The 13,803-nt window shown below is 46.8% G+C and overlaps 1 protein-coding gene across 1 annotated transcript in view; it reads left to right on the top strand.

Annotated features, from left to right (window-relative positions):
• Positions 1-13,803, top strand: part of ACTR1A (actin related protein 1A) — a 569,768-nt gene that overhangs the window by 292,132 nt on the left and 263,833 nt on the right. Inside the window, exon 7 of the mRNA XM_069611673.1 lies at positions 11,356-11,448. Within this exon, the coding sequence (XP_069467774.1) occupies positions 11,356-11,448 (93 nt within the window). The remainder of the gene's footprint in view (positions 1-11,355; positions 11,449-13,803) is intronic.

Here is a 13,803-nt window from a genome sequence, read left to right as displayed (position 1 = left end):
GACTGCTGCACCACTTGCTCAGGCACATGGGTTACAATCAGAGACTTCCAAGACACTTTGGAAGCAATTGTATGAATGCATCAAGAGGATGGCCGAACCCACAAAGTAGCCATCAGATCCTCATGCCAAGAATGTGGCCTCAACCCCATCAACAGCAGCGGAACGGAGCCTATGACACAATGCCTAAGCATGCCTTGATTTTAAAAGGATTTTCATGTTCGGGTTTAGGAAGACAAATCCACAGTGACTCTTCAAAGTGCAAGCATGGATGAGCTGTCAAGGTTATACTCCTAAGAGGGGGGTGTTGTAGAAACAAATTGTTAGGTCAGCATATAACTGCATACAATAAGGGAATGTTCACTGTAGTGGATGAAGGATCAACAAAATACTTGCGACAGGGTAAGGGTTCACAATGGAGTTTATTAGAGTTGCAATTAACCTGACCAATGTCTGAGTACATCACGTTCTGGGCCGTTTGAAACCTGTTTATCCAACTCTTCCCTCCTAGCTTCCTCATTGGCGTAAAACAGTCTTTGGGATTTATAGAATCCCCTCTTCTTTCTTGATTTCCTTGGATTTTTCCTCTGTCTGGTGTTGGCAATATCCAGTATTAAACTCCTCTGACTCTCCTGCCAGGTGCCCACCAGGGCTGTGCGAGCCCTTAGGGTAGGGTTCCATGTGATAATGTCGCCTGAAGAAGGTCGCCTTATTTCCTGCACACCTAAAAGCATCTCCCTCCACCCCACATATTCTAGGACAGGTGTAATTGTCTATTATATACTCCAGTCATAGAATATTTGGGGAAAGGGCTTCATTTTCTTTTGAGTTCCTATTTGGGGAAATGTCACCCTCTGGCTGCCATTTACCACGCCGCTTTATCACAGGATGCAGAGTAGTAACCCAAGCCAGGCTGATAATCAGAGTAAAGGATGTAATGAACATCTCCTCTGCCACTACGTCTGTTTATTGGCTTGTCTCTTGCCTCCTCGATTCACAACCACATACCTTGTACCTCCTTCCCCCTCCTTGCACAACCTGTAAGCCTGAGGTGAGGGCCTTGCACGCTCATTTCCTTCCATTTTCCTTCCACATTCTTTCAACGTCTGTTCTTACCCTTTTCCTTTCTTCTCCACAAGTCTTGTTCTGTCCCCCAACACCTTAGCTTTATCAACCACCAGCTCTTACTCCCTCCTTCATCCTCTTGTCTCCACCCCTCCAACCTTCTCCCACTCAAATATTAGTCCCACCTCTTGATCCTTCTTGCAACACTTCCACTACCTCTTCCCCGTGTATTTCCTATTCCTCATCCTTTCACCAACATGTTCTGCTTTTTCTACACCTCCCCCCAGCTTCCTTCGCCTCCAGCCTCTTTTCTCTCCAACCATATTCAAACTTGCTCTGTCTCCAATGCCCAAACGTATGCTTTCCCTGGCTTTGTTCCATCCTTCTGTGTTGGGCATTCCAATTGGGTCTTCAGGTGTTTCTCATTGGTTTCTGTGCAGGGATTGTCTGGCTCTGTACTGCCTCTTGATTTGAAGTGCTGTTGTGAAAACACAAACTTCTCACATTGCGCCGAATGATGCTTCAAAGGCCTGGCCCGCCTTCTTGGATTTCAGTGTCAGAGGGCGCATGGTAGCATGTGCTCTGTGCTGCTATGCGAGAACACCACGGCTCGTAGGGCACCTTCCTGCAGTCTAACTCCACCCAGACTGCACTGTTTAGATTTCCAGTGACTTTCCCTTTTGTGGATATTTACTTCATTCTATACAATTGGTGTGAGAACCTTGAGGTCCGAAGTAAAAGGACTGTAAACCTAGTAGGTTTACTGTTACCCTCAGAATTGTTTGGGGCACACTTCTTTAGGGTGTCAAATGTCTGTAATATGCATATGTGGCGAGCTCCTGCCCCAGGTGTTGGGTAGGTAACGAGGGGGATTCTTCCTGTGCCAACTTCTGCCCTGATGGTTATCAGATCCCATAAATCTGCGGTCAGGCAGGGTGAGTTTGTCACATATGGTTTGCTATCAGACAGATTTGTTGGAAGAATAATTGTGCTAAACCGTGAAGTCTATACAGCAAAAATGATATTGAAAAAGAAAAGGGACCAGGGTTAAATGAATAACTGGAAGCATGACAGTCTCCTACCTAACCTTTGGAACCCACAGTGGGGTGGTTGACAGGGCTGGGTATCACCTGAGAACGAGTGGATGCTGGGTCCAGAGAAGGTACATGGGGGCTGGGGGAGTGAATCACTGCAGAGGCCAGCAATACAATGTTTTCCTCAGCTCTCCTGCCGAGGTAAACTCGGACTAAGATGTTTGAATGACGTGGAGTTTGAGAAATTGGCATGGTCGGCTTGAAGATGCTAGAAGGACCAGAGTGTACTCACAAAAACAAATCCATGCAGCGAGTGCTTGCATTGCAAGATGATTAAAAATTCAAATTCCCTGCAACCAAAGCCATGTATTCCCAAGGTACAACAATTACATGGTAGTATGCCAGAGGGAGGGAGGGAGGGAGGGAGGGGGTGGGGGTCCAGAAAGAGAGGGGGGGTGTATCCAGCCGATCAAAGGCGCTATGCAATCTACAATGGTGGTTGCACTAATGTAACCTTAGGCCATAGCTCCCTGTTCACAAGACCCTATGCACCTGCCCCAGTTACGGGCCTGCTCAGCACACAGGTGCAGGCTATGATAACAAGCACTGCTAAAGGGGAGGGGAGACCAGTGTATAAGAAGCAGCCAGTCCAGACTGGCAGTGTGGAGAGTTAGCATAGGAATTAGAGCAAGGAGTTTGGAGGAGAATGGTGAGAAAGCATACTAAGGGAACACGAGGAGGGCTCTGGAGGTTTGAGGCAGAATCTTGAGGGGTGTGGAGGAAGAGAGGGGTGTCATCTGAGGTAGGAGAGTTGGTAGATAGTTGAGAAGGCTGCCAATCGGAGGAAGAGAGAGTTGGGAGGAGGATGGAGGAAAATGTATGCCATGTCTAAACATCGAATGTGGGGAGACCAACCCAACCACCCAGGAGGATATTAACACCTTACCATTGGTGGTAGAGAGAAGGGAGCTAACGGGAGTAGATGCTGCTACTTACTATACCTGAGGCGGTCAACTAGAGATGGGTGTTCGAGTAAACCAGGTTGCTCCATGGCAGAAACTGGTGGAGGAGGTACGAGACAGTACAACTTCAACAGGGCCAAGAAGCTAGCGTGTGGGGTGCGGGATCATTACTGAAGTGTTCTGGGAATCTGGACCCTAGAGCATAGAGTTGGTCCATCCGACCCGTATAAAAGCACAGTGTTGCAGCTGCATTGAGTCATCATCGTACTCCACCAGTGAGCATTCGGGAACCAGCAAACCCTCTGACCCATGGGTAAGACCGAGTTCATGTGACGCAGTTAGTGGTGGTTGGATCCCTGGGCTGGAACGGTTGCAAGAGCCTTCCTTTACGGTTTATGACAGAAATTATTTGACTCTTCCTTTGCTATTGTGGTGATAAAAATAAACCCTCTTCTGTTGCTGAAACCTACCCTTGTGTTAAACCTTAGGCCTTCCTCCCACCTATGCTGTCACAAGATGTAATGTGAGTGGGGTAAGAAAGTCTAAAAAGAATATAGGCTAAAGAGTTCACAGTAAACAAAAATGCTGAATATGATGCGGAGGAAGACCAGTTTAAGAGTTAGTACATGAAAGACCAAGAATTTGAAGATGACATTTTAGATTTCCAAACTCATCGAAAGCACTAATTTCCCTGATATTCAATTGGATGCAATAGGTCTGAGTGGCTTTTTTCAATGTGTTCTTTTAAGTTAAGATGTTGATCAAATGAATGCCCACTTAATTCTTTGGGAAGTTCCTTACTCTATTGGAAAATAATACTTAACTGAATCACAAAAATGTTATTTCACTGGTTACTTTTTGCATGTTTAAGGTTGTATTCGTTTTTAGGATGTTTTTAATCTCTTGTGGTTGTAACTGTTCTAGTTTTGTTCTTTTGCTGCAAACGCATATTAAACACAAGATGTATGTGAAATTCAAATAAGAGAAGGGAAATTGTAATCAGGTGAGAGTACAAAAGCTGGAAAGAACGGAACCTCTTTTTTTTTTTAATCTTATTTTTATTGTTTTCACAATAGAAACTGATTACAAAATACCAACAAACCGCTCGAACAGCCCACCTCCCCCCTCCCCTGCCCATCCCCCTTCCGGAAGAAGTATCAGTGATTCATTGTCCTTGGGCTAATTTAAAAGGTGAATATGTCAGTTATTGCAATATTATGTGGGCACCATTGCGCCATGTAGTCCGATTGCAGGTATTCTAGCACCCCTCCTCCCCATTCTCTCATGAAGGAGTCCCGTGTTCCCTGAAGGTTATGCGGAATTCTTTCTATGGTCATTTGCGACCAGACCTTATGAAGCCAGGTGTACATCATTGGTGGGTCTTGCTTCTTCCAACTCTGTGCTATTGTAGCCCATGCCACAACAACCAGGCCCATGAAACTTCTTTGTTGCTCCTGTTTGTATTTCCTGGTTTGTTGATCCTGCATTCCGCACAGCCACACCTGTCCAGAAGCCCTTGACCCTATGACAGTCCCACCAGATGTGTCTCCATGTGCCTGGCACAGCGCAGCCTCTCCAGCATCGATTTAGCGAGTTCGGATACATGCTGTTGAGCCTCTCCGGCGTGTAGTGCTATTGTGAGACTATTTTTATCCACATTTCTCTGGTCTGGACAGCTCTTGTTAGTTTAGGGATGTCCGCCCAGAGCTTCTGCCATTGGTGGGTCGTAAATTCTTCCCCCAGAGTTCTTTCCCATTTTTTCATGTAGGCCCATTTCACACCTTCTTCCTGTCTGTTTATGAAGTTGTATAGAGTGGAGACCAGTTTCTTATCCCCTGAGTTGGTAAGGAGGAACTTTTCAAAAGTAGTGGGATCCCTGGTCGCCACATGGTACATCTCCGGCGTCGTCAACCAGTGTTTGAGCTGTTCATATTTATACCTGTCCATGCTCTTTAGGTTCCACATGGTCTTGCATTCTGCGTATGTTCTTATTTCCTTGTGTTGGAACATTTCCCCGATTTCCTGCACCCTGCCTCTTCCCAGTTTTCGAAAGCCCCGTGTTCTAGTCCCGGTGGCAACTGTAGGTTCCTGCAGATCGGTGTGAAAGGGGCGGTTGTCGTGGTGAGGCTTCCTTTCCTCGTTTGCTCATCCCAAGTATTCATTGTGGCCTTCATGATTTCGCTAATTCGATGGTTTGGATGTCTGTGTTGCTTGGGTTTCCATAAGAGTTCTTCTAGGGGTGTTCTCGCGACTGCCCTGTCCTTCGTCACCCAGATCGTTTTTTGGTTGTCCCCCAGCCATTCCTTCAGTACCCAGAGTTGCGCTGCATGATAATAATTTCTGAAGTGTGGGAGTGCCAGTCCCCCCTTTCTGACGTGGGTCGAGAGGACTGCTCTAGCAATTCTTGGGGGTTTCCTGTTCCAGATGAACCTTGAGACAGTCTTTGCCAACTCTTTAAAGAACGAGTTCGGGATTGTGATCGGGAGGGCCTGGAAATGATATAACAGTTTAGGAAGTGTGTTAATTTTTACTGATTGTATTCTCCCCCACCACGATACATTTAGCGGGCACCAGCGCTCCAAGTCTTTTTTTACTTTGGTAAGAAGGGGGGGGGTAATTTCGTTTGTAGAGCGCCCTACTTTTTGTGCAAGTGTTATGCCCAGGTATTTTATGCCTTCCCCCGCAATTTTCAAACCTAATGATCCCGCCCCCCTATCCAGTGGGTCTCTATCCCCTGCTAAGTGTAAAATCTCTGATTTATTCTTATTTATTTTCAGGACCAAGATGTCCCCGAATGACTCCAGAACCTGTACTGCACAGGGGAGTGTGACCGTTGGCTCCTCTAGCGCTAAAAGCATATCGTCCCCGTAAGGTGATAACCTTATGTTGTCTGCCCGCCATCTCTATTCCCTTAATTTGGGTAGATTCCCTAATTCTGATTAAGAGCGGTTCCAGAAATATTGCATACAGGAGGGGGAAAGCGGACAGCCCTGTTTCGTCCCCCTAGTAATCATTACCCTCTCTGTGACTATCCCATTAGCTGCTATTCTTATCGAGGGGGAAGCGTAGTTGGCTTTGACCATTTGTATAAAGTTGTTGCCAAATCCTATGCGTTCCAGGGTTTTAAAGAGTATGGACCATTCTACCCTATCAAATGCCTTTTCGGCGTCGAGTGATCAGAGAATCGCAGGGGTATGGGTGATGTTTATTTTCTCTATCTGGTGTATTAATCTTCTGAGGTTATCATGAGTTTGCCTCCCCGGGATAAAGCCTGATTGATCCGGGTTTATCGGAGAGGGCAGCAACGGGGAATGCCTTGCAGCTAGAATTCTCGTGTAGATCTTAGAGTCCAGATTTATTAGTACTATACGGCGGTACGAAGCGGGGAGGGAGGGGTCTTTCCCTTCTTTGTGGAATACCAGGACATTTGCTTCGTTCATGGATGGGGTTACATTTCCATTGTCTTTGAAAGAGTTAAGCAGTCGCGTGAGAAATGGGGTCAGGATGTCCGTGAATTTTCTATAGAAGGAGGCCGTGAAACCATCCAGGCATGGTGCCTTATTGAGTGAGAGTTCATTTATTGCCTTTTTTACTTCACTTATCTGGGTATCCAATGCAATTTTAGCTTCTTCTGATATTTTTGGGATGGGGAGTGGCCGCAGGAAGCTGTTTTGGTCCTCCTCATCTGGGTGTTCTGTTGCGTACAATTCCTGATAGAATGCCCTAAACATTTCCCCAATATCTTTGGTACGCGTTAGCGTCTCTCCTTGTGGATTTTTGATGTTGAGAATTGTCATGGACTTTTGTTTTGTGGAGAGTTGCCTTGTAAGAAGTCGATCCGCTTTGTTGGCTTTTATGTAGAATCTTTGATTGAGGAGCGATCTCTCTGCCTTTTTGTTACGGAGGTGTTCCAGCTGCCCCTGTGTGTGTTGTAGTGTCTTCTTCAATTTTCTGGTGGGATGGGTCAATAGTTCTTCTCGGATCTCAGTTGGTTTAGTTTCTAGCTCTCGCTCTCATCCATACCTTTGTTTGTCCCTCGAGGCTTTTAGTGCTATAAAGTGTCCCCTAGTTACCGCCTTGAACGCCTCCCACACCGTGTCCAGAGGGACGTCCCCCGTATCATTGTGTTTGAAGAATTCTAAGATTTTATCTCTAATTGCCACTCCCATCACCGGGTCAGAGAGCAGATCTTGCGGTAGTTTCCAACGCCATAGGCCTCCCTCGATCCCAGGGGTCAATAGATCTAGCCACAGTGGAGCATGATCAGACGGAGCTATGGAGCCCAGTTTCATTCCCTGAACGTTGCCCAGAATCCTATCTATTCTCGACATCGTATTGTGCACGTGCGAGTAATATGAATACCCCTTGTTGAGACCCTTTAGTTCCCGCCACGTGTCGCAGAGAGCCATGCCATCCATTTTTTGTTTAAGTTTGACGGATGGGGCGCACTGGGTGTGGGGGCCCCCCGCACTCCTGTCTAGTTGTGGTTGCCATGCCATTTAAAATCCCCCCGATAATTAGCTCTCCTTTCGCGAACCCCTCCAGTCTCCCCATCGCATCTCGCAAGAAGCCATCCTGGCCCGTATTTGGAGCATAAATGGATGCCAGGGTAAACATAGAGTTGTGCATCTTAATGTTTGCAAATGCGTATCTCCCTTCTTTGTCTGTCTGCTTGTCTCAATGTTGCTTCCAATCCCCCCATAACTGCTATCAACACACCTGCTCTTTTCCCTGGTGCATTAGATTGTGTTAGTATGTCAAATCCTCGAAGGCGTACTTTCCTCCTATCCACGAGTCTTATGTGCGTTTCCTGCAGTAGGAGCACTTCCGCCCTTTCCCTCCATATTCTCTACCTTTCTCCTTTTCACCGGGGAGTTTCGGCCCCTAACATTTAGGGTAAGTAGTCTAATCTTCCCCATTTCTACCTGCCCTTCTCAATTTTCCCCTTAGCCCGTGAGTGCTAGTCCTCAAAATCTTCTGGTTGACCACTCCCCACCCTCCACAACGCCCCAACAGTGCCCCAACTAGTAACCATATAACAACTTTGCTCCCGAGGAGGGTCCGGGTTCCTATGGTAGCTCTGGCGTTCCGCCTATCGCTCCCTGCCCTCAGTAAGCTTGAGTTTACTTTTGCGGGGAATCCTAAACCCTGCATCTTCCTCAGGCCTACATGCGAGTCGTTCCTGATCCGCTCCGGGCCTGTAAATTCCCAAGTGATTCGATTCCCTTCATCAGCTATCTCTCTGCGTACTTTGAGTATAAATTAGTCCAATTCATGCCCCTACGGCGTTAATGGATGTATTCTGTTGAGGCCGGCATGATCTTTCCCTTTCCGATCCGTTTCTTTTTTTGCCGAACCGTATCCCAACATCTCGGCCTCTTTTGTTGGTCCCCCTTTGCCCTTTCGCGCCTGGTAGGAGCCTCCTCTATCGGAATGTCCATTATATTTAGTCCCTCTTCCCAGGTGGTCACCCTTCTCTGATTTCCTTCCCACTCAAACAACAGGCCAAAGGGGAAAGTCCACTTGTATTTTATCCCTCTCGAGACCAGTTCTCTTATTAGTGGGGCCATTTCTCTTCTCTTTAGGAGTGTCACGGCCGACAGATATTGGTAAAGCTGAATGTCCATACCGTTCATCCTAATCTGATCCATCTGCCTCGCCCTCCTTAGAATGAGTTCTTTTTGCGGGTATGATGAGAGGGCGGCCAGCACATCTCTCGGTCTTTCCCCTGGCGCCCTTTGCGTTTAGGGCCCACTCTGTGGATACGGTCAATCCCAATGTTATCCGGTTCTTGTACATCAATAATATCTCCGAACACTTCCTGCACCGCTTTTTTCAAGTCTTTGTCCAGTACTGATTCTGGTAAATTTTTAATGCGGATATTCGATCTGCGGGACCTGTTTTCTAGGTCTTCGCACTGAATCTCAAGATTGTGGGTTAGGCGCACCAGTTGCTCGTGTTTCACTGTGCTGGGTTACCTCATCCTCAACGTTTTGCACAATTATTTCTAGGGTGTCTGTCCTTTCTTCGAGGTTGGCAATGTCCCATTTACAGTGATGGACTGCCTGTTTCAATTAATTTTTTATTGAGGAAAATTGATCTCGCACGGTCAACATGAGCTTATCTTGTAGCTCAACGAACCAGGCGTGCATATCGTCCTTTGTCGGGGGCTGACTGCTGCCTGTGGTGTTGGTGGAATCTGTTGCCGGCACCATTGACTCTTCGTGTTTCACCAGGGTATCTTTTACCCACATCTGAATGAGGCTCGAGTCTTGTTTGGGGGTTGAGAGGTCTGTTGGACCCCCCTTCCCTTTCACTTTAGACATGGCCCCTGCTTGATATTGTTATGCCTTCACTATGTACAGGGCCTCCGTCTCTTTTTTGGTTCGCCTCGCTCTTATGGCCCCTGCTTGATATTGTTATGCCTTTGCTATGTGCAGGGCTTCCGTCTCTTTTGGTTTGCCTGGCTATTATTGGTGGTGCCTCTGATTACCAGGGTGCGGGGTGTGAGGCTCTGCCTGTCCCGTTTCTCCCCTCCACTCTCCTTGCCCCCTCTCTTGTTTGAATTAAATTATACCGGGTGTTGGTGGAGGAGGGAATCTTCCCCCTCCTTGTCTCTGCCGTTCCCGGACCCTCTTTGGCATGACAGCAGGGTATATGGGCCTCCCTCCCCTGCGAGATGCTCGATGACTCCCGATTAATGCTGCGCGGTGGCTGGAGAGCGGGGGTGGGTGGGAGCCGCTCACCTGGTTAACTGCCGCTCCGGTAGCTGCTGCCGTTTTCTCCACCTCAGGGCCTGAGCGGTATCCATCGTCAGCGCCACCTCTCCACCCCTCCTCCCAGGCTTCCTCGTATGAGAGGGAGCGGGGGCCGATTCACCCAGTCCCCATGCACCAGGCCATCCCCCGCTGGTTCCCGGCTCCTCGGCGTTCTGCTCCTCCCCAGCTCCGTCCTCGGTGTGAGCTGCTGTGGACACCGTGGGGGAGTGAGGGGGCGACTCTGCTGCCGGCCTCCCACTGTGCTCCTCGTCGTCGGAGGGGATCCCTGTCGCTTCCCCCGCCGTGTCTCCATGACGCCGAGGGAGTGTGTCCGCTCAAGTTCCCAGCTTCCCGGCCTCGGGCTCCTTCAGTTTCCGGGCCGCGCTGGGAGTGCTGTTACCGCGGTGGGGGAGGGGGACTCCGCTCCTCTGCGCCGCCTGGATCTATTACAGGGATTTCGCTTCCTGGTTCTGCCTGCGGTCTCTGGGTGTGTGGGGCCACTCGTTACTGGTGGAGGTACCCTCGGGATCGTAGCTTATGTGGTTCTAGTGTCGGGCCTGGCTGGATCGAGACTCGCACATGTCTCCCCACGCTGGTGGCCATCTTGGAATCGTCGGAACCTCTCTTTGTTAAGGCTGTAAAAGCACAATGCCATCCAAGGTTGTGTCTATGGATAGGCCAGGAGCTTCGATATACAGAGGTTTGGCGTTAATGTAGGAACATTTAAAGAATTGAGAATAGCTGGTGTAGAAATGGGAGCGAAAAATAAAGATTTTAGTAAGAGGAATAGTTTAAAGTAATTCATAAAGGTGTTGGTATTGAAATTTAGGAACCACAAAAGTTAGGGTGGCACTGCGTGAGATTGAACGTTTTGCCAACAAACAGAAGGATGACGGCCCTATTGGAGAACCAGTGTTTTAGATAATTAAATGTTCTTATCCTGTCCACATTTTGTTGTATTTGGAAATGCAGAATTTAGCAGATTTATCTTATTAGTTTCATTACCAAGTGTATAAATATGCTGACATCCAAATAGGAACCAAATCATTAGTTACTACTCCATCTTCTTTTAGAAGACTACTTGTTTTTTAATGTTTACTGTTTAGGAATGTTAAGCAGGTATTTCATACTACATGTAAATGTAAGCTCTTATAAAGTCTTTCCAAATAACTGCAACAATGTTTTAAAAAACATACTTCATACCATTATGATCAAGCCCATGCTGAACAGTGTTTTTGAAAAGTTTTATTATGCACGTTAACATGTAAAACTGGAAAGAAAAGCCTTAGCAGTAAAAGGTAATGGTCATGATCAGTGAAACATGAACAATTAAACAAGATATCAACATACCCTATTTGTGGCACATTAACTTAGTTGTAGTGTTCTTCCAAGATAACAAACCATTTTATTATTGAAGCTCTGAAACATACATTTCAGTGGCACTGAATTGGGTACAAATCATGGAGCATTACGTACAGAATGTTAGTTTTGCTTTTTCTTGAAGACTATTTCGGTCTAATATGCATTTTATTTTTTCAGCGTGCATGTTATTTGTCAATAAACCCACAGAAAGATGAGACATTGGAAACCGAGAAGGCCCAGTACTATTTACCAGATGGAAGTACCATTGAGGTTTGTAAAAGCCAAGTGGACTATTTTCTTTTTTGTTTAATATATTTAATTCTAGTACTGTTTCCAGTGTTTCTAAGGAGGGTTTTATTGATCACTTTTGTGGAAGCAATGAAGCTGTTGTAAAATGCTAACTTTCCTTTTCAACTTGTTGGTAATTGCTTGCAGACACAAGCAGGGTCTGAAAAGCACTCTTGTCATCTTTAGAAATTAAATGGGGTCACGGTTAATTTGCGTCTTTTGTTTTATTTGGCCCCTGTGGCGAGGTGGAGCGAGAAGTCTAAGCAAGAGTTGGCATTATTAATATTTAGTTTATTAACTAATCGGCAAAAATTGTATAACTTTCCCTATCTCTACAGGGTTGTCCCTACCTATTGTAAGACAACTTGGGTGCTTTCCGTCAGGGTGTGTATCAGAAGAAAGAGTCTCTGTCCAAAACCTAATCTAATCATACCACTAAGTTACAACATAGTTCAGCATTTATAGAAAACAAAACCAGAAGAATGGCTCCCTTCTGCTGGTACACTGGTTCAGTCTTTCCCAATCGTTTGCTTCCGTTTCTGATTCAAGAAAGGTTTCTGGGGCAGGAGAAGGACTCCCTTCTCCTGAACCACCCAATAGTTCTCAAAAGTCCCTTTTAGTTCCTCCAACAGTTTTCCAGACTTGTTCCACAATCCAACGGTCCTTCTTGACCTTTCCCACACTGAAAGTTCTCTCCAAACAGTTCTGGTTATCTCTGCGCTGCAGTTAATGCAGAGCGAAGTGGTGGCAAGTGGTGTTTGCAGGTGCTGGCCTCTCTTAACTGCGTTCCTTGGAGCTACTGTGCCTTTGATTCCAAAAGCACTGCCCAGATTGTGCAGGAAATTGAAAGTGAAAAGGGTTAAAACCCGGCCCCCGCTGCGAAATGGAGGCAAGTGGTGTTTGCTGGTTTTCGCAGGGGAAGGCGGATGCCCTTCAACTAACCACTCTGTGGTTGAAACCCAGCACGGGAACATGGTCGCACCTACAAAAAGCCCTGCAGGCGCAAGAAAGCGACAACCGATACGCTACCTCCAACACCCTTATTGACACTCCCTGCGATACCTCCCCTCTCCCTCGACACCAACAGTGAATCAGGCGTGCCCCAATTCGATAAGCAGCAGTGGCAACAAGGAGGTGGGTTGCCATGGTGAGAGGGAATCGTGTGGAGCCATGCTAACAGGGGAGGAGGAGTGGGTGATATGTTCCGTATCGAGTAGTGAAACGTGCGGGTACATTAGAGGAAGTGTGGAGAGTGACAACCCCAGCCCAGGGGGGGTCGGCCAATATTGGAATTACTGAGGAAAAAACACTGCCTCAGTCCAAGGTTGTTGAGGGTGTAAATGCCCTCACCTTGGCCCAAACACTGCACAAGCTGCCACTCGCAGATGAGATATTAGGGAGGCAAAACTCCCATGACGATGGTGAAAGCGGCATCATTTACATATGGCAACTGCAGTTCTTCACGCTGAAGTTGGCACAAAATCCGCTAGGGAAGTGGATAATGGGAGGTGCCGAAGACCTATATAAATCTGCTGATTCCTTCTGGAAAGCATGAAGTGAGGGATTCAGACTTAGCTGCAGAACTAGCAAAACACATTACTGACCTTACAGAACAAATTACTCTGCAAAAGTGAAAGAGCCTCTCCACTATTAAAGACAGTCTGGCAGCTCTAAGGTATGAATACCTAGGATAGAAAGTTCTAACATCCCTGTAAGGCTGGCTACCGTGTCAGAAGCGCCAGGGCGACTAATAACTAGAACTCCCCAAATGCTGGGGACATGTGATGAAGAAAATGGCCATCCAGCTCTCCTCTCAATAGAGAATGAAGATGATCGGGGAAGTATGAATGGGGGATTGAGATTAGATGAGTGAAGTAATTAAATGATGTCCCAATGGGAGGGGGAAGACTCAATCTTCGAAAACTCCTGAGCTAGTGGCAGATCTTCATCCTCTGTGAGAAGTTCCCAAAATTCAGACCAGTAAGAAAGGGGATGTAGGAAATGGGATGAGGTTCCATTAAGAGAAGATCTGAGCCATATCCAAACACAGTGATGGCTGCACTCTCTATCTCATTGACTCCCTTCTGCAAATTATATGAATCAATCAACACATCACTACAAGACCAGGCCACCTTGATTGCGATGGTCCATATGAATATGTTAAGCCTGGAGGATTTCTCAAAGGAGGCTCAACACAGAAGCGGAAGTATCAAGTCCATAAACACCTTTTCGATATTCCAATCAACTAAAATTCAAGAATGCTTGGAGGGAAATCCCCCACAGAAGAAGTCTTCGAAATAAGGAAAACAAAATTCAAAACATAAAAACAGGCCTAAA

The sequence above is a fragment of the Ambystoma mexicanum genome, chromosome 8 (genome assembly GCF_040938575.1).
Source record: "Ambystoma mexicanum isolate Mex_15411 chromosome 8, UKY_AmexF1_1, whole genome shotgun sequence".
NCBI classification, from domain to species: domain Eukaryota; kingdom Metazoa; phylum Chordata; class Amphibia; order Caudata; family Ambystomatidae; genus Ambystoma; species Ambystoma mexicanum.
Note: the sequence above shows the minus strand (reverse complement) of the source record. Positions and strands in the feature narration are given on the sequence as shown.